Source organism: Clinocottus analis, unplaced genomic scaffold (genome assembly GCF_023055335.1).
Source record: "Clinocottus analis isolate CAN_PGR_092001 unplaced genomic scaffold, fCliAna1.0.p SCAF_27, whole genome shotgun sequence".
NCBI classification, from domain to species: Eukaryota; Metazoa; Chordata; class Actinopteri; order Perciformes; family Cottidae; genus Clinocottus; species Clinocottus analis.
Window position 1 is genome coordinate 3,709,369 of NW_027176009.1, and position 27,902 is coordinate 3,737,270.

At 43.9% G+C, this 27,902-nt stretch overlaps 3 protein-coding genes across 8 annotated transcripts; 2 read left to right on the forward strand and 1 right to left on the reverse strand.

The window, feature by feature from the left end:
• Window positions 1-785: 785 nt before the first annotated feature.
• rasd2b (RASD family member 2b) lies at window positions 786-2,638 on the reverse strand. Its single transcript, XM_068592567.1, has 2 exons — window positions 1,649-2,638; window positions 786-1,464 (listed from the first exon to the last, which is right to left on the reverse strand). Exons 1-2 carry the CDS (start codon window positions 2,256-2,258, stop codon window positions 920-922), a joined length of 1,155 nt encoding a protein of 384 aa, XP_068448668.1. The 5' UTR covers window positions 2,259-2,638; the 3' UTR covers window positions 786-919.
• mycbpap (mycbp associated protein) lies at window positions 1,700-13,762 on the forward strand. 5 transcript variants are annotated; one of them, XM_068592563.1, is made up of 20 exons: window positions 2,178-2,297; window positions 2,960-3,030; window positions 4,155-4,216; window positions 4,389-4,530; window positions 4,684-4,790; window positions 4,926-5,109; window positions 5,595-5,710; window positions 5,863-6,013; window positions 6,163-6,281; window positions 8,068-8,192; window positions 8,588-8,696; window positions 9,243-9,435; window positions 9,550-9,737; window positions 9,856-10,002; window positions 10,782-10,880; window positions 10,964-11,091; window positions 11,204-11,331; window positions 11,407-11,525; window positions 12,923-13,096; window positions 13,535-13,762. In XM_068592563.1, exons 1-20 carry the CDS (start codon window positions 2,215-2,217, stop codon window positions 13,631-13,633), a joined length of 2,544 nt encoding a protein of 847 aa, XP_068448664.1. In that variant the 5' UTR covers window positions 2,178-2,214; the 3' UTR covers window positions 13,634-13,762. The 5 variants fall into 5 exon arrangements, with proteins under 5 accessions (XP_068448666.1, XP_068448663.1, XP_068448664.1 ...); XM_068592565.1 differs by lacking the exon at window positions 2,178-2,297 and adding an exon at window positions 1,700-1,718 and having other exon boundaries at window positions 11,204-11,525; XM_068592562.1 differs by having other exon boundaries at window positions 2,159-2,297; window positions 11,204-11,525.
• Window positions 13,763-14,265: 503 nt separating this feature from the next.
• Window positions 14,266-27,824, forward strand: epn3b (epsin 3b). Of its 2 annotated transcripts, none has more exons than XM_068592618.1 (12): window positions 14,266-14,315; window positions 17,729-17,964; window positions 18,198-18,356; window positions 19,911-19,994; window positions 20,302-20,623; window positions 21,684-21,802; window positions 22,565-22,651; window positions 23,999-24,122; window positions 24,209-24,379; window positions 24,493-24,591; window positions 24,924-25,214; window positions 25,308-27,824. In XM_068592618.1, exons 2-12 carry the CDS (start codon window positions 17,896-17,898, stop codon window positions 25,598-25,600), a joined length of 1,818 nt encoding a protein of 605 aa, XP_068448719.1. In that variant the 5' UTR covers window positions 14,266-14,315; window positions 17,729-17,895; the 3' UTR covers window positions 25,601-27,824. The 2 variants fall into 2 exon arrangements, with proteins under 2 accessions (XP_068448719.1, XP_068448721.1); XM_068592620.1 differs by having other exon boundaries at window positions 24,496-24,591.
• The last annotated feature ends 78 nt before the right edge of the window (window positions 27,825-27,902 follow it).

Consider the following 27,902-nt stretch of genomic DNA (forward strand, 5'->3'; position numbering starts at 1 on the left):
GATCAACACTTCTCCCTCATGATTTTGTACTATGCCCTTTACAGAGGCCTCTGCAGCTTCACAAAATCAAGAGTGAGTCATCATGGGTGTGAAAGTTCATTTGTTGGCAGGCATGAAGCCCACTGAGTGACAGGGCTGCCTGAGAGGTCATTTTTAAAGTAATTTAGGATCGGAAGGTAACTCCTGCCTTCCAACAGGGAAACCTCGGCTGCAATGTGATTGTTCAGGATGTGTTGAGGCTGGCAATCATGACTGCAGGTTAACACACACTCACAGAGAGAGAGAGAGATAAAAAAGAAGAGTGGGCGAGAGAAGGAGTTGCTATCGAATATGAATTTAGATTATGCAACAGTCATGACTACAATGATGAAGTTCCTGACTCAACATCCTCCTACGTTCTCCTTCAGTTGAAAAGGTACAAACACACACACACACACACACACACACACACACACACACACACACACACACACACACTTAGACAGATAGATAGATAGATAGATAGATAGATAGATAGATAGATAGATAGATAGATAGATAGATAGATAGATAGATAGATAGATAGATAGATAGATAGATAGATAGATAGATAGATAGATAGATAGATAGATCCATACATCTTGCACTATTGTTTTTTTTCCTTGTTTTTTTTCTATGTATTGGGCATCGATATATGTAATATTAGTTTATGTAAACAAATGTAAACAATTCTGCCTTGGAATTAATAAAAGTATGTATGTCTGTCTGTCTATCCATATATACTTCTTGGGTAAATAAGCAAGCCATTATGATATTCAAAAATATTTTAATTCGAAAACATCATCTCAAGTGTTGAATTAGACATCGATACTGCATTATATTATGTACAACATTAAACGTTACTGTATTCCTTGCTTTATGTTGATACTGTAATTCTCTCTTATTGAATCCGACATTTTTCCAGCGCTTTCCCCGGCTTTCTTGCAGTATGAGACCCAATAACTTGTCGGAGATCCGTGCTAAAACTCGGCCGACGGGCCAGCGGGTACAGAGCCCCGCAGGCTTCATCGCGCCCCGGGGTCTGGCAGCCCCTCCCCGGCACACGACCTGTCCGCATTGCCTGGTAGGAACGGAGGGAGAGTTTGCGATGCTGAGACGGGCCAGTTTCAGTCGGAAGCCCGCCGAGCTTTGCCAAAGTTTCGAAGACTTCCTCTAAATTCGTGCTTTCCTTTGCAGATGTTTCAAAATAGGCACAGTCATCACCGAGGACTCGGAGCACTTCTGCCTTTGATATTCCTCTCTCAGACTTTGGGGCATCCACCTTGTTGGCGCAGACCACCAGGGGAACCTCCGGCTGCGCGCACTGCTCTGGCACAGAGGATTTGGCGAGCTTGGATTTTGCGGCAAGAATCTCTGATCGCAGGGCGCACACCACGTCGAAAGAGCTCCGGTCATCGAGACTGAATACCAGGAGAAAAACATCTCCTGCGAAGAAGAAAGAGAATGTATTATTTGTATCTAATCGTTGACATGTTTATCAATGCATTATTCGAATGGCGAATAGCATTTACGCATACATCTATATACATTGCAACGAATCTTCTGTTTTAAAAAATAAAATAAAAAATGACAAGCATTTGTGAGTTTACATTAATGAGCTAATACGCACCAGTGAGGATAGACAGTCGCCTCCTGGCTGGGAAATCCCTTTCCCGGGACGCGTCCAGCACGTCAATTTGGTATGTCTCTCCGCGGATACGAAACAGTTTCCTGAGAAAATCCTCGGAGGTGGGACTGTACTCCTCCACAAAACCGTCCCTAAGATATCTTCTCAGGATGGAGGTCTTGCCGACCCGGGGCGCACCGAGGACCACGATGCGCTTACAGTTCTGAGGCTTGGTCGGTGTTTGCGCTTGGCCAATTTGGCGCTGCCGGGTTCGCCCGTGGAGAACCAGAGCTGCCAGATGGTCAAGTGGGGATCTCTTGCAGAGAGGACTGCTGTTGGCTGTGGACAGTTGCCGTACGGCTACATCTGAGCGCGTCTTCTTGTCCTGTTTCCACTGAGACGAGGCCACTTTAAGTATCCCAAGTCCTAATTTAATTCCCGATGAACTCAGATTCTGCGACGCGTTTTTGTATGCCAGTAAGACTCTGGAGGACCCAGCGCACTGCCCGTCCATTTTACTATGAAGCTGGGGAGCAGTGGTGGAACTGCTGAGCTGGTGCGCAACCGGGATGGGGCTGGTCTGTTGTCCGGTGGAGATGCTGCCTCCCTCCATCGTTAAATGCGATGTCGGCCCTTGGCTCCACGCAACAAAGTGGGCAGATTCTGCTGTCTAACTTTTCATAGGCACACTCAAGCTTTCTCTGGCGCTAAGGCTGATGTTGTCTTTATATAGGCCGTACTCCACCCCGTGATTCATCCGCGTCATGCTGACTGACAGAGAGGGCCGATGTGTTCCTCATGTTGAAGATCCACGATGCGGACTATATTATTATGTTAACATGTATTACAGTAACTAGTTTAACTTGTTATATGTATGTTGTTATTGTGCTTATTCCGTATATCCCTCGCCGACGGAAAAAATAAAGTAAGAACATTTACTAACAACTTATTTAGGTAAAATCAGGGGCTTAAATACATGTATAAGCTATATGTTATTCCCTGCCTCGGTTCTTGTATCTTTTTTAATACGATGGTGCTTTTTATTTATTTTTTGTTTTTGTTTTTTGTATCTGTACATTTTTGGATTTTTATATTGCTTATATATGAAAGAAAGAAAAAAAAAGAAAGAAAGAAAAAAAGAAAGAATACAAAAAAACACAAATTAAAGAAATAATAAAGAAAGCCTCTTTTGTTGCTCAGTAGCGTTAAGGCATCCGTTGCCATGGCTACCACCAGACAATCCCAACTCGGGCTGGGAGTTAGCTTGATAGCAGCGTTAGCTTGATAGCTAACAAACGCAACATTGGTTTTCAGGTTGCTTTCACGGCAGTTTGACCAAATGAGCTGCAGCGAGTCCCCGAAGATGGAGGTCCGACGTCACTCAGGTCAGCTCACGTAACCGCAACTCACTCCCTGTGTGTCTCTTACACCTCTGTCCTCACGTCGTCCCCTCTAAAGTGAATGTAGCCTCGCTAACATGTCCACCTCTTCACCTATTACACACTCCGAGTACGTTGCCCCTGTGTATGTGAAACGTTTCCTCTTTGTAGGCAGCGTGTTAGAAGAAGTAACTTTAGCTGATGTTACATCTGAGTAACGTTACTTCTACCAAGTACTTTAGTAGTAGCAACACCACAGTGGAGACACAGCCTGGCCTATTGTTACAAGTACTGCCTACAGTACAACAATGTTAGCAGTAGGCTACCTAAAGAATCAGAACTCATACTCTTACTCTTTTTATGACCTATTTTTAATCTGCAAAGTAAGTTACCTAACAAATGTTAGGGGAGTAAATAAGTACTATATTTCCCCCTGAAAACGTGGTGGATTAGAAGTGTAAAGTATACATTCATGGAAATACTCAAGTACTTGGGTAACGCTAAATGTACTTGTTGCATTTAATCACCTTTTCATTGAATTACAGTGAAAAGCAAATGTGGATTTGATGCCTTGAATGGCAGGAAGTAATACACAAGATCTGAACCAAAAGATATGACAGCATCATATTCTTTAGAGAGATTAATTTGTAAAGACAATTTCCTTCCTCAAGGGCCAAGGGCATCTGTTGCTTGGGGCGCTTATCTGAATAACTGTACTAACTGTGAAGGAAAGCATTCAGGAAGCGAGGCACAACACTTACAGAATAAAAAGGATTAATCATTGTTGGTGTGGCCATGGAAACTATAACCGGGCACTGGTAGATAAAGTGAAGTTAACTGAATTGCATAACCATGTCAGTATTCCAGGTTAATCTCTTTGTCTCTGTATGTGTGTTTGGTTTTGTATGAGCACTGATGTACTTTGCACACAATGCACCAGAACCTCTTTTCACCTTTCAAAATGGTAGAATGAGGGGCTCGCAAAAAGGATCATGAATTCATATAAACTCTGTGTGCAGAGATTAAAGAGATACTTTGAAGTAGTGTAGCACTCTGTTTGACACAACATAGCATCAATCAAGGACACACAAACTGTTGCCGTTTTATAATATAAGTCTCCTCTCCTCCAGAGAACAAGAAGCTAAGAACATCGGAGGAGGATATCCAGGCTCGCCCACAGGACCTCAATAAAGTGACCCCACTTCATCAATGCACATTATTTACAATTAGTTTGAACATTTATTTTCTTCCTCAAATAAAATACAAATTGTGTGTGTGTGTGTGTGTGTGGCACCCATGTTTTTACAGGGGCTTTCATTTTAATGCAGTTGAATATGTAACTGAACATGTGATGATGACTGCAGATTCATATACCAAAGCCACCCAAGGATCGTCAAAAACCAGCGCTCAAGGCTTGTGTGCGTAAAACACAGCTAGCTGTTGAAGTAAGGGATGCTGTGCATCCAGTGAATCTGGACCCTTACTCTCAACTTCTGGACTACCCAGGTTGGTTAAATACATTTTCCTTATGGATGATTACAGACTGTACAGTGGTTTATTCAAATATTTACTGTAGATAAAAAAGAGGTGTTAATTCAGAATATGCATCCGTGTGACTAAAATTACTGTTTCTTTTCTGTCCTGTTTTTCTCTTTTCAGGATCACAAGGGCTTCGGTTAGATGACCAAGGAATGGTTCTTTCACATAGCATCCTGGGTAGTTTAGAGGATTTCAGAAGTTATCTGGAGGCCAAAGGGGAAACAGAGGTAAAGTATGAAAACATAATGGGATCTTAGCATTTCAAATATTTCAACCAAAAAAGTCAACAAACTAACAAATGCATTTGAAATCCATTGTCTGTATTATGTTTCGTCCCTTCTGGTTCCTTCTCCATTATCCAGTTGGTGAAGCGCATCCCAAAGTCCAGCAGACATGATCCATCCGAGGCCCCAGAGACGCATCATTCTGCGGCTGTGGAGAACAGCCATGGCCACTCTTCAGGCCACAGAAACGTGCAGTGTAATGCTCTACAGCATTGGCATACACATATGACACAGCGCAGGCAGCAGCAGAACTTCTTATCTGGTGAGCTGATCCGAAAATACAGCAACCTGCTCCAGAAAGTCATCATATTGCAGCAGCATTCCAGCCTTAAATATGTTTTATTATGAGTATGTTGTGCTGCTGTGTTTTTAATTGTGTTGTTTTTACTTTGGGCTAATGGTGTCTTCATGTCTGGAGTACTGGACCAAACAAATTTTCCTGTGTTGGGAATTAAAATCATCTGAGTCTGAAACTTGTATACAACTGCAAAGATGTGAGAGAAGCCACAATAAACTCACTTCACTGTAGTTTTATCAACATTGATAATAGAGCAGTACAAAAAAAATGAATATATTACTTTAGATTTTAACCTGATTCAGGAATTCATGAGCTAAAGAATCTCATACACAATCTAAAATGAGGTTTTTCTTTTTAAGCGAATTTAGAGGATAAAGATAGAGGATTCATTGTCTATTTCTGTCTATCCATGGTTTTCTTTGTCATCTGCCCTTTTTAACTCTTTCTAGACATGCTCGACAGGCCAGTCGAAAACTTGCTGATGAACCAAGCTAACCATTTCAGAGAAACTCAGGAGAAGAGGGAGTTTCTAAACCAAGTGATGCCACTTATCCACTCTGGTTATGTATGACACATATGCTTTCTCTGGTTTACTGCGTCTTGAGTAATTCGTTAGAATCATGTCTCATATTTGTTATATTTCTACAAAACAGTGACATAATTGTACCTGTTGCTTCTTCATCCACATATTTTCTTACTGCTACTTCTATGGCTTAGGGTTACCGTGTGGGCAGTGAGTTTTGGAGCCTGCCCAACCGTTATGGAGATGAAATGAGTGGCATCATAGCCACTCTGACTCAGGCCGAGCAGGGCAGGCAGGAGCCTGTCACACACGTGGCACAACCGAGCAGCATACGCCAGGAATCAGGTACACACAGACACCTATTCCAAATTGTCCCCTTTGCCTTGTTCTCAAAACTGTTTCTACCGATTGTGCATTCACCTGAAATACAGTGGTAAAGTACTTTGAACTGAGAGTAACTGTATTCTTTCTGTGGGATTTTTTTTATTATCAAGGACTAATTTCTGCTAAGACTCTGCGTCCAGCCTCTCGGACTTGGGACCAGAGTGCATACCTGCAGCGCCAGTGTCAGGAGCTCGGAGAAGTTCTACAGGACATGGACATGAAAAAGCCGGTAACGCAATATACAAACTGAATAACACTGAATTTAGCTCTGGTTCAGTAGCGCTTATAATGAACACAACTGATCTCATTTTAGCTTTACAATTGGCCCTTTCCCCCACTGATTTGCTTTTTAAAATTTTTTAATTGCATGCTGGTACAGTTTTAATGGTATTTGTGCTGGTACAGTATTACGTTTTTAGGTACAGTTCAAAATAGTAAAAACTAAAAAGGGGTCTTAGACTTAAGACACTTGTGTGTATACAAGTTATGTAAATGTATGTATATTTATGATAAATGCCCAATATTCCAATTTTCTGCCATAACTGCTACAGATAATGTATGTTATATTTTTTCAAATGTAAAATGTCCTAGATCCCATAAAGATTTTTATCAAGTTAAACTGCGCTCCCTTAGACTCCATTAAACATAGAAACATGTCAAAGTTTGAGGTGTTCATTCCCTTTGGGTACTGTCTGATGCAATGTGATGTACAAAGCCTCCAGCATCCCATCTGGACTAATGATCTAACCGGAAAGTTGTTGCGGTACAATCCAAATCCCATATTATTTCCATTACACATTATTTTAGTTCTCTCTAACAATGTACAATAACTTAATTTTCTATAACTCATTCAGCACAGATATAGAGCTTTAGTTTGAACACAAACAACTACGTTGTTGGACTACTCATTGGCCAACCACACAGCCCGCTGGAGCCGCTCACACCCACAGGACACTCTGTCTCTGGAGCCGCTTGCTGCTCAGGATCAATCTATGTGTTCACAAACAGCCTGTGATTATCCAGCCTTGAGCACACTGTGCTTAGCTTCCTGTACAAGGAACAGGACGTGGACAAGGCAGACAAGCATATGCTCAAGCACGGCCACAGAAGTGAACATACGCATGCAGGCACACGGCTGTAATCTGGTTCACATGCTGTTGTGCCAATATGTGATCATATATTTCATAACCTGCAAAATGTACATTCAGTTTACACATGCATAAGGCGATTAATGAGGAACTGGAGCCCTTCCAAAAAACACTAGGGCCCACAAAAGATACAGTTGTGAAATCTGGAGCATGTCCAGTAATAAAGTAGCTCTGATGAGATCTGGGAGGGTGACAGAAAAAAGACCGATCTTGCCTTGCTGCTCTCTATGCAGTACCCTCTCTTTCACACACACACACACACACACACACACACACACAAACACACACGCACACACACACCCACACACATCTGTGCTCGTGACATAAAAAAAATGGTAGAAGAGTGCTCTGTCGTGCTGCTGGTGAATGTGATGACAACTGTGATTTGGAGTCTGAAGAACCTCCTGACAAACACACCAACAGTAACAGATTGTCCTGTCAGCATCGGACTTGTCCATGACTTTGTGACATACATGCAAAGGGAGAGAAATGGTTGAAAAAAGGTGAGCTCATTGAGCTATAAAAGAAGACAGAGGGAGGTAAGTAGACAAAGAGGAGGAAGAGGCGAACGAGGTGGAAGAAAGTAAATCTTTCAATGTTACTTATACGTACGTTAACGTTTGAGCCTCAGGAAGAGGGCGAGAACAGTGCATGTGCATTGTTTGTCGCTCTGGACAGTGTGTTCTACAACACCTATGCCCTGTCATATTGAAGGTTTTTATCAGATACCTCATCTTTTCCTCTCTCGCTGCATGCTCTGGATGCGTGTGAAGAGGACAGCCGTATCCTGATAATCTGAATGTTGAATGGACATACAAAGCTGACCACTTTGTTCACAACCACCACTCTGTGTCACTTTGATTACAGGAAATCAATGAACTGGAGGTTATTGGCTCGAGCAAGCCATTCCCTTATGTCTCAGTGTGTCGTGGTTCACTACTGGAGAAGGAGGAAGAGGAGGAAGAGCACGAGAATATGAGGAAGGAGAACCTGTAAGCTGTGATTTACTGATTTCAAAGTCACTAAAAAAGTTAATCCATGAGCTATCAATTAAATGTTGCTTAATTAAGTTGGGATACAACATGTTGTTTACCAGGTATTTTCAATTTATCTGGGACTCAATTGTCCTCCATTTTAGAATTTTACATTTACTTCAAACTCATGTTGTGAAAGCGGTAGCTGTCGTCACTGGTCCTCACACTTTGTTGCCTGGTTGAGAGCAGCTTACTGATGCCAAAGTTGAAAATGTCAAGGAGAAGAAACACTTGGAGCTCTCCTTTCGGGAGGTGAGCAGTAGGTCTGGGACACAGACAGAGCTAATGACTCTGTCTGTGTCCCAGACCTACTTTTACTGGTGGTACTTCTACTGTCTTTTTGCCGACTACAGTGAGCCACAGGCCCACTCTGATGATATCCGGTCAGATGCTCTGCTCATTCCTGCCTTGAGATTCTGTGGTCAGCTTGCTCGCTGGACTGGAAACTCTACCGCTAACCAGGTACGGAACAACATTTAAAAAGAAGGTTGGATTGTGTGTATGAATTCAAAATCATGACTTGGGTCCAAGTTGCAGGGCACACACTCTGCGTGTTACAGGTCGCCCTAATTTATGTCTGGTTCTCCAGTTACAAACAAAACCCTGCACACAAGAAAGCCTCGACTGTAGTTGGACTTGGAGTCTACACTGGCACATACCAAGTGATCTTTTATGCTTTTCCCTCTTTTATTTACAAATAGAGATAGGAAAAGTACTGTCGGAAAAGGCAGTACTGTACTTATTTTTAAATCAATCTTATTGCAGTGGAGTCGACCAAGTGTTGAGTGATACATGTGACAACCAACTTATATACACCATCCACGGTGCTGGAGGCCCATGTTATGGAAATTGGAACTTCATATCCAGTTCATTATACATACAGTCCCCCATTGCATGACAAATGCATCTCAATAACACAAAAAAGACTAAACAACAAGGTGGACATTTTTTTTTATCAATGTGCTTTCATTTGTTTCACCTTCTCTCTCTTATTTACTTATGGTCCAGGGAGAAGTGGGACTAAGTGCCACATTATTCTTTGAGGCGCTGACTGGAGAAAGCGCCTCTTCGCACCTGGAGCTGCACAATGAGGGCAGCACCGCTATCTTCTACAGCTGGGAGCGTCTTCCAGTGCCACACAGCTTCCCTTTACTGCGATCACAAACAAAAAGTCTGCATTTCTACTTCAACTCCTCCTCTGGTACACACAAACATTTCCAAACACCTGCGGCCTGTCAGCCTATCATACTGTATCTTTCGACCAGTACAGCAATGCCCCTTCCTGCTTTAAATTTTTGCTTCCTCACCCATCCAGGAGTGAGCCGTCCAGGTGACATCCAGCGGATTGAGGTTCTATTTAAGTCCGAGGAGCCCGGCATCGAAACTGAACTATGGCAGCTTAACACCCACCCTGTGCTGCTGCAAGGAGCCTCCATGCAGGTCACATTGAGAGGAGTGGCTCTGTACCAGGACAACACTGTGGACCAGAGGCTTTTCATAGAGGTATAATGCACCTGTGTGTATGAAAGTGACACCAAAAAACACATGGGCCGATGGAATGGAGGTCCCCGTAACCAGAAACTTTTTTTTGTCTGTGTTTATGTCGTGTGTGCACGAGCAGCGAAAGCTGGAAGAGATAGTGAAGGTAAAATTGTGTCTGTCGATTGTGGATGAGGTGCTTTGGGGGGTCCGCACCCCAGAGAGACCCAGCTCTCCGGCAGAACTATATGTCACTGAAGAGCAAGAGTTTTTAAGCAAAAACACAGAGGTAATCTTCTTAAAGCTTCTCACACTTATCTTAGTCACCAGTGGAGTTTATGTTGTTGTACTATCCTGAAGAGTCCAGTGTTACCAACAGAGAATGATCCAATCCAACCTATATGTTAGTTTCATATAGTTTGAGACACATTGCTCATCATACATCAGGGTTGCCCAAATTCATGTCTCACTGATGTGTTAGACATGTTTCTTTGTGCAGAGTGTTTGTGTTCATTGCACCACCTCATTCAAAGTGAGATGATGACCCGCTAATAGGCCCATTCACAGTGTTGATCTTTTTGACATTTCGCTCATTATGGCTGACCTTTCCCAACCTGGATTTTATTAACGACTGACTTAAAAGTCTCTTCAGGATAACTATATGAGACAAAAGCAAGCGACATGGGAGGGAATAACTGGATACATGACTACTAAGAGTAACCATACATGAAATTGAAATATTATATCTTATTCTGGACCATCTATTTTGGATAAATGTAGGACTTTTATTTAATAGTCACATGTGTCATTTCAAAATATTACGTTGATTACAGCTATCTTAATTTCTCACGTTATCACATTCTATCACCCCACAGGGTGGCACACACATTTTCTTCTCTCCCCTTGAGGAGTGATTAAAAATGATAACACGCATTATAGTGGTTAGAGGAGGATAACTATCGGTGATGGATATCATCCTGTAGCGTGACAGTGATTTCTCTACATGGGAGTCTTGTGGTCACATGTTTATTATACTCCTCATATAATTAACTACATACATTGTTTTAGTTGCAGTACCTTCATCAGCCAGTGGAGGACCTAAAGAGACTGTGGCAAGAAGTGCATCCAGAAAGCACCTTGGACTTCTCTGTCCGTACACTCCGACAGGTAGCATAACGTGATATGGTGCATGATAAAACCTGGTTCATGCAAAAACACATATTTATACATTTGTCTATTCTCTCTTTGAGGTTGTGCTGTCTCTGCGTGAGCAAGAGCCAGTGCAGGAGAACAGCCTGGCCCAGCTTAACTCCCTGCTTCTGCAACTTTCTGAACCTTGTCAACTTAATCATCGCCAGCTAACATCAGCAGCTATTATGTGAGGCACTAGCAGCCTTGTTATAGCATCTGTCACATACACACTCATGAGCCACACCTGCACTCAATGTGGTAAGCATACAGGATTTTCTAGTGTGTGGTGCCCCCTGCAGGGAGCAGCTGTGGAGGAAACTGCTCGACACGATGGCTGCTGAGGCCATGAGGCTCAGAAACATGCTGGGCCTTCCAGAAAGAGACACGTGGATCGATAATAAGGAGGAACCCCCGATCTCTGAAGCTGGTGAGACGCACAGCCCTTCAATCAGATGTATTGGTGAAGATTCATGCCGCTTACTGCTGTGTTATTACACCGCAGATGTGGCCGATGACAAAGAGAGTGAGAACAAGGGAGGAGCAACTGCTACAGACGAGAATGGGACGAGGTCCAGAATTAAAGATGAGTCCCAGTCAGCTTTAACTGAAAAATCAGTGGAGGTGAGGGGAGAAAAGACATACGATGTGTTTGTGTACTCACCTTTGTCAATACACTGAGGGGCTACTATAAAATGTTTTGCCACTGAGTGGCAGCAGACTCAAATATGCTTATGAGCATGAATGAAACACAAATTCACAACTTCAATTTTGTCATTCATTCATCTGCCATTCAACAAGACAACTCTTGATTTCTTGTTACTAGACAGCCTCCACACAACCTGGCTTCTCAATGCGGCATACATCTACAATCTGATGTCACTTTAGTTTTCTGAAACAACGTTTTTTCATGTCATGTGTGCTTAGTTCTCCATAACACTAAGGGGTTGGTTTAATTTATAGGACGAGCATCTTTGTCACCTTTTACAACTGAGTAACCTTTTATTTATTAATAGATTTCAGTGTTAGTGTGTGTGTGCGTGTGTGTCTGTGTGCGTGCGTGAGTGTGTTTGTGTGCGTGCTTGGCTAACCATCTGATATGTAGGGGTTAACGCGTCATTCCACATTCAGTCCTCCTACTAAGTGTAGGCAGCTATAATCCTCTCCATCCAGTGTGTTTTGTCTCCCAGAGAAGTCATTATAGTCGCTTAGCAATAGAATACAGTCGTGGCCATTCATGTTTTGGCTGTGTGACTGGTCGAGGCAGATAATGAGCAAAAGCTCTCACTTAGTTCCCGTCTATTTTCATGCAGATGATTGTTACCCTGCACCCATCCTCATTATACTCTCCCACTTTGCATCGTCCTTTTCATGAGTCGGAATTTCAGCAACTTTGCATCGTCAGCGCCGGGATGGAGAGTCTTAATGAGGATACTGACTGTGTTGCTCAAATGCAGACGAGATGATGCGTCCCGGGGGCTCAGTTGGTCATCACTTAAACAATGTCTTGGTTGTGAATCCACCCGGACTCGTTACAACATCTCCCTCCGAATGGTTCGTGTCTCCACTGTCAGCCATCATTGTCAAAATAGAAAAAAAGTACATTTTATATATTTAGAAATGGACTCAAGACTGTGTGTCTGTGTGTTTTGCTGGGTAATTCTCTCCATCGTATGATGGTTGAGTCATAGGTAAGGTACAGCCTATTACTCACAGGGAACCATGGTAACAGGACACTGTGTGAAAATGTGCACCTGCTCTCCAACTGTGCATCCAGGGTGTGAATTAACAGCACCTAGACCAGTGCAAATCATCTGTGGTGCACATATACGTGCAGCTATTACCTCAAACAACACGTGACAGCCAATATAATAAACGTTGTGAAATATGTGAGCGATAATTATTCACGCCATAAGATGCATACAACTGTTTACCAGCTCGCTCGCTGAGAACATTTGACCGTACTAACCGCTCAGTAAAAGCTGTCATGTATTATGTAAGTGTGTTCTATCTGTCTACAGTCTGTACACGACAGCAAAAAGAAGGGGAGAAGATTGGATGAAGTGAGGAAACGCACTCGGGAAAAGCAATTCAAGGGAACGACCTCACTGAGCGATGTCTCCTCAGACAGCATCAGTCAACAGCATCCAAGTGTAGACCTGGAGGGCATTATCACAGGGTTCCTGCACAAAGAGGCAAGTCTTTGAATCATCTTACAGATTGTATTTTAAAGGGGCTCTCACATTAGTTCAGGGTTCTCCTCAGGAGGAATACTAACCGCATCAGTGGTGTAATATCTCCTTTGACGCCTGGGAAGATTTCTAAAGTTTGGGTAAGTTAACCTGATGATGTCATCAAGGTTATCTCAAGTCGGGCTTGAGACCTAAATTAAAAAACAAACTGTTCACAAAAGACACTGTACGGCGGCTGCATGTGACATGTAGGATTCATTGTTGTGGAGCTTAATCCGTAGAAATGAGAAGTCATGAGGTATCTGCCTCTTCTTTTTTTGATCACTGTTTTTTTTTAATCTGTCCTGGTGAGTCCCTCAACTTTATGAAGCATGAAATCACTCCAGTGCCCTTTTTAAGGTATCCTATCAATACACTCAAGGATATGTATCTACCTGACAGGTTTACGTGCTGATGGAAGACCTAGTGTACAACCTGTGTGACCTGATGGATGAGCTTCACGAGGGAGACGAACAGGACACGCGTAACACGACCACGTGAGAGGCAGGCACAGGATCCCACCGCATTTATGCAGGCAAATGTACTTCAAACGTGTCACAGAGGATTCCTGAACCTCCGTGTTGTACCCTCTTTCCTTGTGAAATCAATAAACGGATTACTCTTCTGGCACAGTGGCTGCGCGGTGATATTCGTCATGTGTCATTCACCCTGTCACCCTGTCATCCGCGGGCGATAGTAGGTTAACAGGACCGCTGACTCTGCAAACGTATCGCCCCCGTCCCCGCTTCTCGTTCACGCTCACCGCTGGGCTCGTGTCTGCTGCATGCGTGCGTGGCCTGCCGGTGCCGTGGATGCGTGTGTGTGTGGACGAGGCTGCCCGCGTGAGCGAGAGAGAGGGAGCGAGTGTGCTGCTGTGGCTTATCCTCGTCCTATGCGGATTTCACCACCGCCTGCCCGAGCAGCTCGCGTCATCCAGGAGGGTACAGGCCGGGGTTCAGACGCCGACGTCCCCATTCACGGGAGTGCGCACCGCTCGGCTCCTCTCTCGCGTTTTGCCTGGATACGGGAGCGGAGGGGAGAATCGTGGCTGCCCTGCTTTGCTGATCCCAGCGGAGGGGATATTATCTGGACTCCGGGAGGGTGGTGGGGTGGGGGGCGGGAGGAGGGGGGGAGGAGGAGGAGGATGCTCCGTGGACATGGCGAGAGACGAGCAATGGGCAAGGTAAGCGGCACCCTGAGACGACCAGCCGGTTAGTCCCATGGCTCTTCTTGTACCAATAATAACCTCGTGAGTGTATACACACATATATATATTGTTTAACCTCTGGGCTGTGTTGCCGACACGTAACACGCAAACATATGGACAGCTGGCCTTGCACGTGAATCTCTGAGACACGGCAGCTCGCACAAGCAGGGGATCCGCCGCAAGACTGTGGGTGTGTGGGTGCGTGTGTGTGTGAGACAGAGAGAGAGAGTGTGTGGGTGGTCGTGGGGTGGTTGAGTGATGCATTATGTAGACCACGAGCGCCCTCCTCTCCATCGCCACCTGAACTATCCAGTAGCCTACACCTGCTGTCACATCACGCATGCGCGTTCCATAAACGTGCATGACGGGTTGACGTAGGTGCTCTATGTTTGAGGATCATACTGGGCCATGTCGGCTCATAAACGAGGAAGTATTTGATGTGCATGATAACACAGACGCCGTCTCCCTGCAGTTCGGCATCACGACTTGGTGATTTCATCAGGTGACTCTTCTAGGAGGTGGTCCAGCTTGATGTAGTGAAGTTATTACACACAGATGAGTCATACAGCTATGAATCAGTGACTATCCAAGTAAAACCACTATGGGTGCTATCATTGTGTCGAAGGAGTTGTTGCATTACTCACAACTTAACCGTTTGTCCCTGGATGACTTTAACATAATAGTCTGTCTCTGCACGTGACTTTAATTACGAAATCCAAACCTAAAAAGGTAGAGCAATAGACTTTTTCAGGAATGTCTTGTTGATTATACTTCAGGGGAGATTTTACCCTTGAAGTTAAAGAACATGTAAGGGTGTTTGTGCACAATCATTGTTGCACATTATTGTTGTCGTTTAACTTTCCTCGTTCATTGAAAGCTCAAATAATCTCATTACAATTCATGTTAGTGTTGTTTCTATCTGAAGTTATGATCTGTGGCCAGCTGGTTGCATTCATGATAGGACAGAAGGAGTGATAGTGCATATCACTCTGAAACAAGTGTACTTTCCTTCTGATGTGTTACTTTATACTGATATGTCACATTGCCATACATTTCAGAGGAACATATTGTAGTTTTTACTTAGCAGCTATCACTTGTAAGATTTGACAAACACATATTATTTTATAATATATTATGCATTGATATAGATTAAACTACATTATATGAAGTAGTTCAAAATTAAACTGCACTTTACAACTCAAGCGTAATGATGTATGATCATAACTATTGATATATAATGCTAACAGGGGCCGCTCTTCACGAAGAACACATTTTCATATTATACTTTAAGTGCAAAAGTATATGCTTTTGCATCAGTCAACATTTGTAATGGATTCTATGGGTGTGATTGCCTTTACTTCAGTAGAGTTGTCCCTCACAGTCAAGTCGTGGGATGCGTCATGCACACAAAGAATCATATTACTCACATTGTGAATTATCTGTCTGAGGGTCAGGCAAAGGCCTTCAAAGCTTGCAGTTGACAACAGCAGCATGTGATAACCTTTGTGTGTGTGTGTGTGTGTGTGTGTGTGTGTGTGTGTGTGTGTGTGTGTGTGTGTGTGTGTGTGTGTGTGTGTGTGTGTGTGTGTGTGTGTGTGTGTGTGCGCGCACAAACACAAAGCTGAAGATGATCTTGCAGAAAGGTGATACTGGTTGAAGTTGCTGAGCTTCACTCTCTTCTTCATGCCCTTCATTCTCTCTCTCTCTCTCTCTCTCTCTCTCTCTCCCTCTCCCTCTCTGTCACTCTATGTGTCGCTCTCTCTCTCTGCGTCTCGCTCTGTCTCTCTCTGTATTGCTCTCTGCCTGTCTCTCTCTCTCTCTCTCTCTCTCTCTCTCTCTCTCTCTCTCTCTCTCTCTCTCTCTCTCTCTCTCTCTCTCGCTCTCCTGCCCATGCACACCAACCTTCTCGTCCTCCTCTCAGAGTTGTCTGTCTGCTTCCTTGCTGTTTGCATCTTAATTCCTCTGCACTTCTGCTGATGTTTGCTGTTCGGCATCCTGTGACTTATTCCAGTGTGACAGCCTTTGTGAACTGTTGTGGAGCGGCAGTGGACAGTGACATTGAAAATAAATCACTTGAGAAATAATGCACAGGAGTTTTTAATTTTTATTGTTTGTTAAATATATGTATTATTGTTAGTGGTCATGATAATAGTTGTAGCAGTCCGTTAAAAATGTTCTTATTTTCAGAGTCAACTGTGTGGTCGGATTACTGAGCTTACAAACTTAAGGGCTCAGTAGGTCAGAGGGGCCGTATATAATTGTTTTCATGCCTCCGATCATTATTATTTTACACTGAACATCTGCCCATATGTACTTGAAGTAGATCCGCACATTGTAACTGCATGATTCTTGTACTTCATGGACTTGGTTTACATTAAGTAATGCCTTCTATCTGGTTATAATTAAATAGAGGAGGCCTCTAATGTTGAGAAAAAGACCGCAATACACTCACAGTGAGCCCAGCTAACCACAAGCAAGGCATCTGTATCGACCCACATCATAATACTGAACATATCGAATAGTCCTAAATCATCCGAATGGTCAGTTCAAGGCCATGAAAAGTCTCATATTGCCCTTTTACGTTTGACCATCACAGATGTTCTGATACTGAAGTCTCAGGCAGAAATATAAGTATCACAGGAACCAGTGATCGATTCCCTTGTGTCCTCTGTGAAATATGAATTTGTAGGAGAAAGTGGGTTGTGTGTGTGTGTGTGTGTGTGTGTGTGTGTGTGTGTGTGTGTGTGTGTGTGTGTGCGTGTGTGTGCACGCACAGGCAGCTGCATTTAAATGTTGGCCTGAATAAATTAAGCTGCATGAAGCTTCATGAGACACCAGAGTGCCAAAGCTTTCGTATGACACACTTCCTCAGCGGAGACCAGATTCAGTGACTGTCATCAGTCATTGTATTGCTCAATGTTTTCATATTGGCATAGCGAAGAAATAAATCAACGAGCGCAGCCTTGAACCTGACTCACTGTTCTGAGCCATGCTATCAATCTGGCCCCGAGGATGTCGTTCATGTTGGCTTCCGGATGAAGACACTTTGTGTCTAAATGCACGGCCACGTTCCAAACAGGAGCGGCTAATAGAGAATTTAGTAGATTTTATGGTGCCAGTTTTAAAAATGTCAACCAAATGTAAAAAAAAAAAAAAAAACAGGCCTCAAGTTGGATATAGCGTTACTCTATGAATCCTCCGCAACATTATACTTAATGTTTACATCCCAGAGCATCGATCAGTAACATTTTTGAGTTTCATAATGTCCCAACAGCAGGTTGGAGACTTTGAATTAGCCAATCAGATCAAACGTTAAAGGGGGAGAATGACATCAAGTTACTTTTAGATTGGAGTCATATTTATATGTTGTCTTTATCTCTTTCTCTCAGGGACGTCCTGTAACTGCTGACAGAGAAGAGGAGCCTTCTTCGCCATAGCACCTCCCCTCTCCTCTCGTCTCCTCCTCCAATCCCTCTCCCCCTCTTTCAGCCCCTCTCTTCACCTGTTGAGTGTTTTTTTTTTCTTCATTTTCGAACGCTCCACATCACCTGTCACCATGACAACCTCAGCCCTGCGCCGGCAGGTGAAGAATATTGTGCACAACTATTCAGAAGCCGAGATCAAGGTATCATACATGAACTGCTTGGTGCCAATGTGCAGTTGCTTTCATGTGTTAGATCCCAACTCAAAACCCATCGTAACCAAACTCTCAACTGCCTCTTATTTCTGACCGTCTCTGTCATAAATGTGCTTTGCCACATGTAATTTCTATACTCTGGTTGAGAAATAACATCAAATGCATCAAATGTAACCATAAATAAAAAAGGATGCCACTGTTCCTCTGATGGTGACGTGTAGGTTCGCGAGGCCACCTCCAACGATCCATGGGGCCCGTCCTCGTCGCTCATGTCAGAGATTGCTGACTTGACCTTCAATGTGGTGGCGTTTGCTGAGGTCATGGGCATGGTGTGGAAACGCCTCAACGACAGCGGCAAGAACTGGAGACACGTCTACAAGGTGACCTCATGAAAGATTTCTGTCCGATTGGACAGCTCAGTTTCATTGGGCGGCTGCAGCTCATTGTTAGAGCAGAGTTGTTGAGGGTTGTCCTTCAATCAGCGGATGGGCGCTTTTCATCCCCGACTCCGCTACTCCATGTCCTTGGACAAGACACTTAAGCTCGAATTGCTATGAATGCATGATTAGTTAGAGTCCCGATGGGCAGGTGGCACCTTGCATTGTCGCCCCTGCCATCAATATATGAATGGGTGAATTATGACAAGTTGTGTTGAAGGGCTTTGAGTGGTCGAAGTCCATTTCCTCTCAGTGAATGTGTTTATCTTGCTTTCTGCTTAACTGTTTCTGTAGCTTCTCTCGCCATCACTTCCCTCTTTTCACCTTTCCCTGCTTCAATAATTGATTCCAGATTTTTCTTTGACAGTGACATTCGTGTTTCAGCTTGAAATATCTTAACATTTATCAGTTGGATTGCCTTATGATTTACAAGAGATGTTCAAGGTCTCGAGAGGATATATTTAAATAAATATGCTGATCATCTGACTTTTCCTCTAGCGCCACCAGCGGGTCAAAGTTTTGACTATTGTTTGTACTAGACTCAATGGATTGGCACAACATCCTGTTCAGATATCCATGGTGCCCAGAAGGTGCATCTGACTTTGGTGATACTGAGACTTTTCCCCTAGCGCCACCATGAGGTTGACCTTTCCGTTCTTAACCTTTAAAAACCAATACCCCCTATAGGGGCTGAGTGATTGTTACATAAATATGTAAATCATAGGTTGTTTTGTTATTTATTTATTTTTTATGAAAGGCTCAAAACTGTTGTCTTTGGATGTTTTGAACACCGTAAGTGATATACAAGTAAATATATGGTTCAAATAGCATTCGAATAGCTCAAATGGCCCCCAATGAGACCTCGGCTGAATCTTCTGTACTAAACCCTCTCTAACTTTGTTCTGCTTCACTTTACCAAAGACAACCTTTGCAGAGAGAACGTTCACATATTTTGCTGTGATTTGGGTTCGAGTTGGACCTCACAGCTGCATCACTTCAAATAAATACTTATCCTGAGATTTTATCCTCCATTTTTTCGAGGCAGACCTGAAACCTTATAATTTTTGCTGTGTGTCATCTTTGTTTACTCTTAAGCAGTAACATATAGTCTGATATTTACACATCTGAACAAAATCTCTCTTGTGTAGACTTTCATTATAACCAAAATTACTCAAAGAGCCCGAGGGAATGCAGAGATACACCCTTTTTTGTTTGGGTATGCAATTTTCAAGCAGAGGCCTAAACATGGGTTGGTGTTCCTAACAACCTCACCATGTGTTTAGTGCTAATTAGCCAACATGGTGAACATGGTAAACGTTATACTTGCTAAACTATGACCTCCTAGCGTTAGCATTGTAAGCATGTTACAGCCCCACCTAGCCTTTAGCATGACTTATACCATTATTTTATGTATCCATCTAATTGGACATTAATTCATTGAATCAATGTTTTTTGTATTTTGGAGTATCAGTGTGGTAATCAGCGCTTTGACTACAGGCCCTGACTCTGTTGGATTACCTGCTGAAGACAGGATCAGAGCGAGTGGCCCAACAATGCCGTGAGAACGCCTTCACTATTCAGGTACTGGACTTCAACCTCAGCCATCTGAACACATCCTCTGTATTGTTTGTTATTCATCATCTCGAGCTGTTATCTTGGTCCTTGAGTCCATAGTTTGAAAAATAAATAAATCTGACAGTCATTCCCTGGTGTAAACTCTTGGTTTATGTTTTCTTTTCTTAAGAAACTGAGATACCTTCACATTCCTGAGGATCACAATATTTGTTTTCTGCCTCTTCTGAACCACAACCTAAACTAAAAGCATTTTGAAGTTCAAGTTCATCTCTAAAATATCCTCAAACGTCTTTTTTCTTGATGTGTGGTCCAGACGCTGCGTGACTTCCAGTACGTGGACCGCGACGGCAGAGATCAGGGGGCCAATGTGAGAGAAAAAGCTCGCCAACTGGTGTGTCTCCTCCGGGACGAGGACCGGCTCCGTCAGGAGAGGAGTCAAGCCCTAAAGACCAAGGAGCGAATGGCTGGCGGAGGCAGTGGAGGGGGCGTGGTTGGAGGCGGAGGCGGGGTTGGGGGTGTTTATGGAGGTATCCCTCCATCTTACCATCCAGGCAGGCGCACCAGCCAGCCCAGTATGGCTGTGCTGTACGGGGAGGAGTTCAGCCGCTCCAGAGGCTCTCCATCATCCTTTAACTGTGAGTGTTTGGGGTATTTAAACCTGCAATAACTTGTTTCTTTTGGCCACTTGTAGAAAGGGCAAACAATTCATGTCAACATATGTTGATATGGCGAACTTTGGAAACAGTTGCATATTGACACATCAAGCAGTCACAGAGCAACATTATCATTCATTTGGTGTTGGTCACCCGGTCAATGCAAGTCCAATATTCTCTCACCTTTCAGCTCTGTGTTTGACATCCTCCAGCTCCTGTAAATATCGGACTCTTTAGCTGCTGAATGCTCACAATGCTCGTCGCTAACTTTGTCTGCTACTTGGTGCTGAGCAGGTATAGTGTTCAGGAATGGGCTTTCATAACCCATTCTTGATGTTTTTCATCCTCACAGGGGTAAGTGTAAAAACCAAAAAAAACCCTCTTTGAAAACACATTTTTATCTTTGTGTTGCTTAATCTAGAAGGTGTTTTTTTTGCGGTGTGGCGTCTTTGCTTCATTGTAGTGCGCTCAGCCGCAGTGGGCTCCGTGCTGCACCCTCAGGCTGGAGAGACAAAAACGTCCCCTGAGTTGAAATGGACATTTTCCCCTCAATGTCACAATGTCTCATCCATGGTAGACAGTCAGGGTCGGTTTTTTTAGGAGTGTTTTAACTGAAAATGACACGAGGTTATAAAGGGATCAAAAAAACAGTTGCATACAACCTGTTAAAGCCATGTTGAGAGCTGCATGGAGGTAACCGCACAACCATATCTCTGAATTTCAACTACAGCACCTTTAGAGTGTGAACTTCACTGGATCATTGAACAGGAAATTGTATGTGTTGGCAATTTATAAATGGATGTGTTAAAAATACAGACGCTGATAATGAAATGCATTTTGTGCTGTAGCCCAGCACTTTGGACACTCCACCACATAGATTATCAATACTGCAGCGTAGGCCTGAACATAGTCAAGTCCGCCCCACACTTCCTGTGCTACAGTCTCTATGCATTCATGCATCCCCACGTTATTCTGACCATAACTCCTCAAGCACCGCCAATGCTTCCTCCCCCAAACTCCCTCCCCCTTGTTCCCTCTGCAGCCTCGTCCTCGTCACCTCGTGCCGCTTCAGACCTGGAGCAGGCTCGACCGCAGACCACCGGCGAGGAGGAGCTGCAGCTCCAGCTGGCTTTAGCCATGAGCCGGGAGGAGAGTCAGAAGGTAAAACAACACAAACACACACACACACACACACAAATTATGATAATGTGTCATCTCTGCTCGCTCCTCTAGTTGGACAGCACACCCTCCCTCCACACGCACACTCTTCCTCTGTACTCCAGCCACACATGTCTCATTGCCTCTTGATGATTCCAATAAAGAAAATGTTGTTACAAGCCTTCTGAACATTCGCCCACCTCAATATAGCTAGCCCCTCCATCCCCTGTTACCATAGAGATGGCTGAAGACACACAACCACAGACTGCTTTAAGCCTTAGCCAAAAAGAGCATGAGCAGGTACACACACACACACACACACACACACACACACACACACACACCTCTCCTCCCCTTTGGTGTCTTGTGTGTTATGTATTAACCATCTAGTTAACACAGCCGAACTAAAATGCTTTTATCTGTGGCCATCCAATGAATCTCTACATTTTTTCCTTCATGAGCCAGCGTACTCCTTTCCATTACCACGAGCCCTCAAACATACATTTCTCTTTTCTCCCACGAGTAATCTTTGAACTTCTATAACACATCCTCTGCATTATCTATCTCTGCTTTGCTCTAAACTCTCTGCTGTCTGTCCACTAAATATTTCATCAGTACAAAAAAAGCCACCAGCTTTAGTTTTGCTGGGACCAGCCAACCAAACACTGTTTCGCCAACGCGGGCGTGTACGTGCGTGTCTGTGTGCGCGTCCGCGCTCATAGCTGTTGCGATAATGTTGATGATGTCACGATGCCGCCCCTGCAGGACCAGTGCTGTCGCCAAGGAGACGAGTCTCTGTTACAGAAGGCCCTGGATGAGAGCAGGAGAGAGAGTCAGTCAGGGACACACGAGGTGGGTTATACACGAGTGTGTGTGTGTGTGTGTGTGTGTGTGTGCGTGTGCGTGTGCGTGTGCGTGTGCGAGTGTGCGCTGAACAGTATGTGTGTAGGTGTTTGCATGCTACATGAGTGTGTGTTTGTGTGGAGAGGTGGTGCATTTCTAATTTTTTTGGCAGACATTTAGAGAATAAAGTTCATAGTTTATAGTGCAGACTGTGGGATAGGGAAGGAAACGAGACGAAAAGACGTAGATCAGTAAAAGAGTAGAGAGCTGAGAGAGGAGAACGACGTGCTGAAAGATAAAGACTTTGACTCGTCTAACCTTGAGCTCAGCATGACATTTCCCTGAAAGCACACTCTTTATCTTGTAGCACACCAGCTCCTTTACTTATTGCCAAGTCAACAAGCCAATCAGAGTCACCAGCTGTCTTATGTAGAAAATAAATTATCCTTTATTAATCCCCTTAGGGAAAGAGGTCTCTGCATTAAACCCATCCTTAGTAATTAAAGAGCAGTGTGCTGCCGTGAGGGGCCCGGGGAGCAATTGAAGGTTCAGTGTCTTGCTCAAAAACACTTTGACAAACTAGGAGGAGACCAGGGATCGTACCGGCTACCTGGTGCTTTCAGAATGATTTCATTTTTCGAGGGAGACCTGGCCAAGACACGCAGCAACATAAGAAACACATAGTTACAGACAGAAAACACCAAACAAGACAAGTTCAAAGAAACTAAAAGCTAAGAGACAGTTACATAACCGAGTTAATTTTAGAAACATTGACATTTTTAGGAACCTGCCTCTATTTCTTTCATTTTAGATTTTAAATCAATGATATCAGTTCTTTGAGTTTGACATCATCCTGCATCATTTTCTATGATGACGGTGCAGTACACAAACATTTCCATTCTGGCATTTGGGACAGTGAGCAGAAAGAAGCCCTAAAAGCGCAAAGAGTATTGTCCGACACTTTTCTGCATGATGAAGACACACAGGTAGTTTGGGAGCAGACCAAGGATTGCTTTATAAATGAAGCTGTACCAATGACAGAGCCTCCATGGTTTTCATTGGACAGTGAACAACTTTTTAAATTGACACAGCATGAGGAAAACATCTCATAATTTCTTCTTCTGCTTGATTTACTTGTAATTCTGTCTATGTTACTTCATTTAAATAAGACCTGTCAAGCTGAATGTAAACGGTGATTTAAAGTTATTGTCGTATTATATTTTACAATCACAATAACCATATCAGTCCCTATTCTCTCCTGAATAGATCTCAACCGGGTTGGATATGTTTCATCTCGCATACAAACCTGTGAATGTTTGACACAGAGTCACAGAACGGTTTTGTCTCCTTCTGTAGTCGGCCATGCTGGACCTGGTGGACATTTTTGGCCCCTCGTCTGAGGCCCCACATCAGTCCAGTGACCCTTGGAACTCGGCACCACCCGCCGATGACATCACCTCTGACCCATGGGACTCTGTAGGTGGGTGGCTCATCACGGACACACACATTCTGTGAGTTTGTCTCTTTTAATTCACGCTGAGTTTTGTCTCCTGCCTCTCGTAACAGCGGTCCACTCCAGCACCCCTGTGAGTGGTAGCCCCTGGACGGCCCCTCCCTCATCCTCCAACGCGTCCAATCCCTGGGCACCATGTGCTGACTCACGCACAGATCCCTGGGAAGCAGCACCCGTCTCCTCCAGTCCTGTCAATCATGCCTGGGACAACCCAACAGACGGAGGTACCGTTCATAAACATCAGCCTCGTCATAATGCATATACAGTACATTGTAGTGTTCAATACATGTTAAGATCTGCACACTGGCTAAGATGATACTGTTTTCAATTTGACAAGCAGGTGGTGATGGGACAGATCCGTTTGCTGATCAGGAAGAGGAGAATCCTAAACTGGAGATTCCTCAAGTGTCCTCCCCTCAACCTGCTAGTCCCACAGGTAGTGTAGTATGAGACAGGAATACTGTGGATTGGACTGTACATTTGGATCTTACAGAAGCAATAAGTCTCCTTTTGACAGTGGTTGGAATGGAAAAAACTCTTATTCCAGCACTGTGGACAACAGGTAGATGCATAATGGAGGTGCACAGTGACCACCGGTGGCGCTGTGGTGCTCGATTGATTCACATTTAGTGGATGTATTGTTCTGCAATAATTAATGCAATAGTTAATGCAATCTAATGCAATGATGTTGAAACTTGTAGTAAAAATGTATCACTCATGCATCACATTGCATCTCCTCCCATAACTTTTTCCCTGTTCCTGACGCAGATGCGGAGCTGTTTGGAGTAAAGGATTCTGACCCATTTGCTGGAGCAGATTCCAGGCCAGATCCATTTGAGACTGACCCTGCGGTGAAACCCCAGGTAAATGGACGAGAGTCGTCCAGCCCGGAGATGTTTGACCTGTCCCGGCTAGCACCTCCGCTCAGCGGCCCAGCTGCGCGCGTTTGTCGAACCCCAGAGGCCTTCCTGGGACCTACGGGGGCCTCGTTGGTCAATTTAGACGCTCTGATATCCTCCAACCCCCATAACAAGATGCACAACAACCCCTTCCTCTTAGGTAACAAACTGGTTTAACTCAAGTTCTGTACTCGCTGGCACAATATTGTGATGTTCTCTAGAAGTTTCCACTCACTCGGTTCTGTGTTCTCAGGTCTGAGTGCCCCGTCTCCCACCAACCCCTTCCACTGCGATCAGCCTCGGCTCACCCTCAACCAAATGCGACCGTGCTCTACATCCCCGCTGCCGCCACACATGCTCTCTTACAGCCCGTCGCTGCCGCTCCCTCTGTCCCACCAGCCAACCATCCTCCCCTCCTCTCTCACACAACCTCCTGCCGGACTCCTGGACCTTCCCTCCAACCTCCCACAGCCCCTGCTCCCTCTTTCTCCTCGTCCGGCGCAGCGCTCCCAGTCACAGACACACAGCCACAACCCCTTCCTCTGAGACCGCCTGCATCGTTCATGGTCTGCATGGTCTGCAGAGTTAGACGACGGGATGGATTCTTTTTGGATTAATCTATGCCGGCTACAACAAGACAAGTTTAAATGAGCCTGAGCAGGATCCTGGTCTGATGTCATTGTGCACACTTGAAGTGGACAAAACTCGGACTGGATGTATTTGTGTGTCTGTCTAAAGCCACACCAGCTGCTAAATACCCTGAACTCTTGAAGAAAAGCTAACTCACTCACAAACACACACACGCGCGCACACACACACACACACACACACACATACACTCAGACACACTTAATAAACTAACAGGGTGTATCTCAATAGCCCCTTTGATGCCTTTCCCCATCAACAGTGATAACTCCAAGCACCCTTTGACCACAGAACGGTTCCTTTAGAAGATCGTGATGAAGCCACACACTTTGATTGTCCACTAAGATTCACAAGGATCCTTACCGCTGCTGCTTCACCGACGAAAGCATGAATGCATCCCACGCCCCTGACACTCCAAACTATTCTATTCTGCTGAGCACCTGAGACTAGTTCTTCAAATAAACCCTCTTTTTCTGATGAGTTCAATCGTATCTTGAGCTTTGTTGGCACAATTGAAAACCCGGAGAAAGCCTGGAAGTGTGTTACTGTTAGATTCAAGACAGCATTCAGCACTGTGCAAGAGCAAACTGACTCATGTGTTCCTCCACACATGTAGACAAGGATGTCTATTTTGCATTACCTTGGTTCTGAGCGAGCTCAACAGTATCTGGTCCTAAGTTACTTATTTGTGGTTGTAGCCCCAAAAGGATCCAGGTGGTTTCAAACCAGCTGCCAAGCTAAACCCTACTGTCTAAATCTGGACCTAAACTGATCACTGATTGTAAGCTATCTGACCCGCGTGCCTGTCTCTACAGCTGACCCACAATGCATTTCCAGCTGGGTCATATTGGCGATACAAAGGAGCATTAGTCTACAGATAAAACAACATGACAGGTATGAGCATACAAGTGAAGGATGATGAGAACAGATTAAGGAGGAGGAAAAAGAAAGATGAAAAGAAATAAGATAAACTGATTACAGATTATAAACTGATGTGTTGATGAGAAGTAGCTTCTTTCCTCTGCTCCGTGTTCACTTCTGTGTTATAGGGACAAAATAATCTGACTTGAAGATGTTTGGTCATCACTGCACTGAACCTGAATGTGAAATGCCTGCTCATAGATACACACAGGCGTAGTACATATGTATTTAACAGAATGATACCTATAAAGTATTATAAAATATTATGCCAATAAATGAATGGTGTTTGAATTATAATTTCTGTAGTGTAAATATGATTGATCGATGAATTATTGACTATCATTAACTGTCAATGATAGTCGAGAGGTGACCTTAGTGTACAGTGGGTTTTTTAAACCACGCTATACGGGAGCCGTGAGAGTGAACCGAAACAGTACATGTGCCGGCTGGACGGCTAAACAATGAGCGAAAACTGCCACAAAACACTGTAAAGCCGACGGGAGCCGCAGCTTCAGATGAGCAGTGTGTGTATCTCACTACACCGCTTTCACGTTGACATTTATGACACTATTAGTTCAATTTTCTGGGGGACATATGGCACCCATACTCAACCTGTGAGGTTGAGTATGGGTGTGAGTCTGTGAGGCTGGGACTGAAAGGACATCTTTCTTTCTTTCTTTCTTTCTTTCTTTCTCTACACACAAAAAACAGCATGAAAGGTTGAATTTATTTTAATTAACATTAAAGGTTTGATGTGTTCACCACCATTCATCAAGAAAACAACACACTAACATTAACAGGAACCAAGGCAAGAGTTATAGTGTATGTTGTATTTTAGTGTTCAAGTCGAGGGCATAGATAATTGACCACTAGATGGTAGTATTGATACAACGTGTAACTGTTTTTGCTCCCTGGACGTTTTCTCTAGATATTCAATGAGTATTTTTGTTAATGAATCAAAGCAGCAGCCAGCATACAAAAGGATTTCTGTAACCAAGAGCTGTACCACGGCAATTACTGTTGAGGTGTTGCTCTGTGACAGTCGATATTCTGCAACGTGTATGTGTGTTTTTTTAATCCAGCCGAGCATACAGCAGCTGCTTTCACTGATGAGGGCTACACCTAACATTCTCCAAAGAAAGGGAACACTCTGCTGTCAAAATCTTTCTCTCTCGTGGGATGGAAAGAATAGTTTCACATCATCACGTATGCAGATACATCACAGAGAATCCTCTTGTAAAAGTACAATAAAAACAGTGAATTACCCCACAATGCTCATAGG